The sequence below is a fragment of the Elgaria multicarinata genome, chromosome 1 (genome assembly GCF_023053635.1).
Source record: "Elgaria multicarinata webbii isolate HBS135686 ecotype San Diego chromosome 1, rElgMul1.1.pri, whole genome shotgun sequence".
NCBI lineage: Eukaryota > Metazoa > Chordata > Lepidosauria > Squamata > Anguidae > Elgaria > Elgaria multicarinata.
The window spans coordinates 53,796,427-53,802,531 of record NC_086171.1 but is presented as its reverse complement, the minus strand read 5'-3'; the positions used below and the strand labels follow the sequence as shown (position 1 = coordinate 53,802,531).

General features: G+C 45.2%; 1 protein-coding gene across 1 annotated transcript; it reads right to left on the bottom strand.

Annotated features, from left to right (window-relative positions):
* Positions 1-2,639: 2,639 nt before the first annotated feature.
* Positions 2,640-4,111, bottom strand: LOC134413636 (gametocyte-specific factor 1-like). Its single transcript, XM_063147698.1, is given in 3 exon segments — positions 2,640-2,857; positions 3,632-3,989; positions 3,992-4,111. Coding segments are annotated over 3 exon segments (600 nt in total). The 5' UTR covers positions 4,050-4,111; the 3' UTR covers positions 2,640-2,673.
* Positions 4,112-6,105: the final 1,994 nt, after the last annotated feature.

The following is a 6,105-nucleotide window of genomic DNA, read 5'->3' as shown; positions in this document are numbered from 1 at the left end:
GGAGCAATATATCAAATCCAAGGCCTCATTTGCCAGTGTCTCCAAAAGTGGCACTCTGTGCTGCAGTGGTTAAATAATTGCAAGCATATAGGGGATATGCTCCCAAATGAAGTGGCTAAAGCAAATGACTGTATTGAAATGGTTTATTTGTTGTTTCAACCATCATGGTCATATCAACTTTACAAATGCATATCCCAGCAATACAGGTAAGCATGCAAAAATATTACAATACAAAGAAGTAAAATACAAAAAGATACTAAAAAGGTTTTCATTAAAAGGTGCCCACAAATATGTAAAAGTTAGTTTTAATACAAAGAATTAAAATAAGAGACACTTAGAATTTACATTAAAAGGTCCATAAAGGTATAAAAATTAATACTACTGATACATTAAAACTTCATATTAAATTTCATCATTACAGTTCACCATATTGACCTCTATGAATCTTCTTCTCAACTTTTGGGCAGCCACTGCGAATCTCTGTATTGCAACCCTTGTGGATTGTTTTGGTGGAGGTAGGAGGGAGAGGGGCCGAGGGGAATTGGAACTAAGTCCAGAAGTTTACAATGGCGCAAAACTCTAAATCAGAAATGACTCCCAAGTTGTTGCTGTTTTTGTTTTTTAGAAGAGTGTCCTCTTGGATAATCACTTCCCCTAAGAATTGTTTTAATAAACCTTGCTTTTAAATTCTTTAAAGTTTAAAGTTCTACAATAATTTCTTTTTGCAGAAATGTAGCCAGAAAAAAGGCAAATTTAAGCATTAACCAGAAACCAAAACTGTTTCCTCGGAATCTAAAATTACCATGCTAACATAAAAAAAAAATCTACAAAGGTTGTCGAACAAGAAAGCACTTATGGGACGTGTTTGGGGGCTTAACCTTTGTTTGGGGTGAGGATGAAATGCTTCCAAATAAGCCTCTCATTTTCATTCAGCAATTAAACATGCCCGTTCCTCACAAGCCTGCGAAATAAGAGGGACTATCAATGGCCAACTTGTGTTTGCCAAAATTCTTTTGAAAATGAAGGAAATTGAGTTTGAGCATTTATCAATGAAGCATCTCAAAGATAAAGGCCCAGCCCAGCTCCTTTTGATAGTGTAAGCTTTATGATCATGCACCTGATTGACATGAAAAGGGAGGCAGCAAAGACTACTGACCTTTGCTGCGGCCCATAGACTAAGGAAGAAGAGTGTCCTGGATCAGACCAAAAGCCTCTCATTTAGTCCAGCAGTCTATTTCCCACTGTGGCCAGATACCCACGGGAAGCTCAGATCGTGAAGGCTGGGATAAAGACAGATGCACACAGCACTTTCGGCATGTCAGGGGACAGACTATAGCGCTCTGGGTTGCTTTTTAGTTCAGATAAGTGATCATCTCAGGATATTATGACATCATCCTGCCTTTCATTTGTGATGGAGCACCTAGATAATCACTTCACTATGAAGATTTAAAATGTCCTGAAAACACATGGCGGTGCTCAATTGCCTGGGTTTTTACCAAGGTATCAACAGCTTTCCAGGAGAGCAATACTGTGTGGGGAAGGCCCAGACAATCTGCCCCTGACCATGTGCTTTTGTTCAGTTTAATTTAACAGTCGTGGTCCATAGGGTTTCAGGTACAGTCCTCCACCTATTTGTCCCTGGAACAATTTATTCCTCAGTCTGTGCCAGAAATGGACAGGAACATTGCACAGCATTGGGAAGTGGGTGACGAAGGAGAGAATAGAAAGAGAAGATCTGACAGTGGAAGCAGCAAAATCATAGGCATGGATTGTGCCACCTCAACTACAGTTTCCCCTTTATTTCTTCCTAGCCCTGAACAGTGAGCGCTACTTCCAGTAGTCAGAAAGCACTATACTACTGGGGCACTTTCTCAATCTCTTCCCAGGCAAGGTGATTAAATATGCAACTATGGATGCTGCTGAAAGATGCAAGACAAATTTTAGCATCTGAACAGGTATGAAGGGATGCAAGTAGATCAGTGTTCTGTTCGACAAGCAAACACAATACAGCAAAAGAAGTCAGGAAAATGGCATAACCATTTCAAATTGCGACCCAGAACTATGGCACCAGTTTCAGTTGTGTGCTGAAAGGTTTATTGTGCTGAAAGGTTCATTCTTCGTTCCCAAAGAGTATGTATCCAATGTTCTCATATCAAAGGGTTTAATTATTTCCAGCAACTGTTGAATTTCTCCTGCTCATCTTCTTTGTTTTTGTAGAGGAGTTCCTTGTGCATAACGCTTATTTGTTCTTATCAACAAGCAAACCCAAATACAGTAAAATTAATCCAAACAATACTATAACCATTTTTAAATTACAACTCAGAACTACAGCACCAGTTTTGGTTGTGTGTACTCATCGAGAATGCAAGGGATTTTACAATTTCCATTAATTGAGAATTTTTCCTGTTCATCTGCATTTTGTACAATCACTGCCTGTTTCACTGGGCTTTTGATAGGAGATCCAAATGTATATTGCCTATTAACATAACATAGACAACTATATTGTTAACTTCCATATTTAGGATTAAGAATTTGCATTTTCAGAACTTGTTTAGTTAACCCAATCAGGGACACAGTTTAGTCTGAGTCTCGTAACTGGCACTCCAATCATTTGAAGAGAGTAGATAATGAGCACTTGATAACCACTGGATGGGACAGTTTCTGCCACGGTCTTCAATTTTCAGCATTGTTCTTCCATGGTAGTTCAAATGGCAAGGACCTGGGAGCTCGCAGACCTGAAGCTAAGTGGTTCTTATAACCCATTGTCGTGTTTGATCCAGAACTGTTTACCTTACAGCGGCTTATGCCCCAAATGAAGACGGAGTTTGACTGGTCTGCTAGATCTTTGTCCCAGGGCCTTGCTAGACCTGCCGGATAAGCCGGCAGGGAGGAGGGGAGACGGCGCGCTAGAGCTAGCGCGCGCTGTTGCTGGCTTTTACACGCACGACGTGACGGGGCAACGGGAAGCCCCGTAGCATCGGCCATTTTTTTGTTTTGTTAAAGGAGCCATGTGCGCCGGAGCCCCGCCGGAGAAGGTAGGTAGTGGTTTTTTACAAAAATAAAGCCCCCCCACGGCTCTCCCTGCCCCTGATTCCCCCCCTGCCTGCTCGCTCGTCCTCCCCCCATCTACCATCCCCGATCCCGTCCCCGATCTTCTCCCTCACCTTGCCAGGCCCGATCCCGGTCTTTCCCCCCCCTTGCCATCGCCGATGTCCGGCTTTCCCCCCCTTGCCATCACCAATGTCCGGCTTCCACCCCCTTGCCATCGCCGATGTCCGGCTTTCCCCCCCTCTCTCCTGGTGGGTCCGGCCCTCCTCCTGCCCCTCCCCTCCCTGGGATCCCCCCCGACCCGATGGGCACAGCGCTCGTATGAGCGCTGTGCCCAGTCCGTGGCTTTTCCCGGCTACTCGCGAGTACGCGAGTAGCCGCAAAAAGCCACGGACCCTGTTAGACGTTCCGCAGCCCCAGCCTCAGGCCAGGGCTGCGGAAAAGCCGGGCCATAGGCGAATTCGCTTATGCCGGCTTAAGGCAGGCTTCAGCACGGCCTGACTCCGGATTCCCCTGTGCATCATCTGGATGCACAGGAGGGAAAACGGGCCTCACACCGCACTAACGCCTGGTCTAGCAAGGCCCCCAGTCTTCGTCGCATGGAGGAGACTGCCATGAACTTACAACATTGATTTCTCTTCTGTGATGATCAACTTGACTTGCAACGTCCTGCTCAATGCATCTTTTGTCATCACAGCTTGATATGTGCTGCTTGATCTCTGCTTTGGGGACCTGATGACGGGCATTAAATGGGCACGTGACCAGCTGCTGCACAATATCAGGATGGTTCTTACGGCACTTGACAAGATGGTAGGGAAACCTACATGCCCTGATCTGATGATGTTTGTCATATGGACATTGCATCAGTTTCTCAGGATCCAAAGCATCATAGCTGTCTTTGCTACCCACATTTTGAGAGCTGGTGGAATCTTGCACAAATTATGGTAACCCTGCTGCTGAGATTCACGTGTGTCTAAGTAATATCTGCCCTTGTAGCTCATAGCTGGTCTCTGGGTTTTTTGTTCTGTCTGAATTACGAGTGTCTTCCTGCTTCCAATATGACCAGGACAATTCAGGAACAGAAAGGAAAGCACAAAGCTGGGCAACAACACCCAGGCTGCAAACCGCCACGTGCAGAAGCACGACGAACCTTCGACTTCTGGCGCGCGGCCGTTTTTCTCCTCTTGGATAATCACGATGGGCAGTGTAATTTCTAGCAAGGGTGTGCTTAGTACAGCATATCATTTAGCAGTTATTAAATTGGAACTATTCTGATAGCTACCAGCATCACTGAAATGAATGAAACTAAGCACCATTAAGAGTAATCCGAAATTGACTGATTTGGGCTTTGCAGCTACTTTAATATGAAGAAATGATGATTTCGTAGTGAAGATGGAATACTAGGCATGTGCATTATCAACCTGGCTTTGCCATAGATTTCCCATGTGATGTTAGGCAGTTCATTGGATCTCTCTGCCTTTGCTTCTTCATCTGTCAAGTGAAAATGTAATCTGTGGGTGTCCAAAATAAAACAGTGAGCTTGGCATATATATATATATATATATATATATATATATATATATATATATATATCCCACCAACCCCCATCTGATTGCACTGGATATTGACCTTGGAATCTATGTGGGACAGACAGCCTTTTCCTAAATAAACGTTCCAAATAAAAGAGAACTGGAAAACAGGGAGTGATCACTTTCCTGGGGCCTACAATGGTAAATGTTCCCTGTTGTCTGCGTTAATGTAGTTAGACAATTTGACATTTGTCTGTTATACCTCTCACCAGCCACAAGATGACAATGTTTCAGATGTCTGTTGGCATATGATGAACAGCAGCTGCTTTTGTTGTTTCATCTGTCCATATAAATTATATATCCAAGAGAGTTAAGGGTTTAGCCTTCGTGTGGTAGTGGTGCTGCCGCTGCAGTCAGCAATAAAGATATAAAAAGGATTGGCAGCCCTCTGAAACGCTGCCATGCTAGATCAGTTGTTCAGACAAAGAGCTGCTAAATCTCCCACTTGCTTTGTGTCTGTCATCTGGGACATTCCCCCCACATAACTTTGTGCTTCATAATATTATTTCCAAAGGTCTCCATGCAAGCAGTCTCTTCCAGCATCGCCAGCTCACACAGCTTCTGTGCTGTGTGCTGAGAAAGGGAATCCATTTCCCTTGCCATGAACAACACAGAAGAACAGCACAGTGAGCTGGAGATGGAGAAAGAAAGCAACCGGTCCCTTTCTTAACTCACCCTGTTCCCTCTACAGTCCTGTTTCCTCTACAGTCCTATTTCCCCTGGTTCTGAGTTGTTTGCCACAAATCAACAGGAAGGGAAGTTCTCATTCCCTGCAATCTTTCCCTCTCTCTTCCCCCCTCTCTCTCTTTCCCTCTGTCTTTCTCTCCCCCACCCACTGTACTGTTCAGCTGATCTGCAGGAAACTAGAAAATGGGGGGAGGGGCTCTGGATGGGGGGGGGGCAAGAGGAGCAGGTGGAGCTTGGTGAGAGGCAGCTGGCCAGATGGAGAGGGCTACCAGGCTGCATCTGGCCTGTGTACGGGAGGTTCTCCATATAATGGGACTATCCACACACTTAAATACACTTACTTAGGAGAAGGGCGTTTCTGCCGTGCCCGGCAAGGCCTGGGTGCGGGGAAGCTTTTGTGGGTGGGGGGGATGAGCAGGAGACGTGCCCATCGCCTATTGGATGGGCACATCCGGGCCTTGGTGGGAGGGCGTGTGATGGCTATATGGGTTAGCCTTACCCCTCCCACCTCCTCTTTTGCTGCGTGGCTCCCTCCCTCCCTCCCTCCCTATAAACAGTGTGGGCTTGCTGGTTGCCTTGTTAGGGGCCAAGTAGGAATTTTTTTACTCATATACTGAATTGTACATGAGGTTTTTTGCCTACTTCACACTGTAAGACAGTTTGGGAGTTTAAATAGGTTGATTTGCTAATTTGGTCACATTTATTTGGCGCTAGGTACGGGCATCCATAGGGATTCTGAATTGGTGAGCATTTACGGGTGCTATTTAAAGCGATGGGTAGG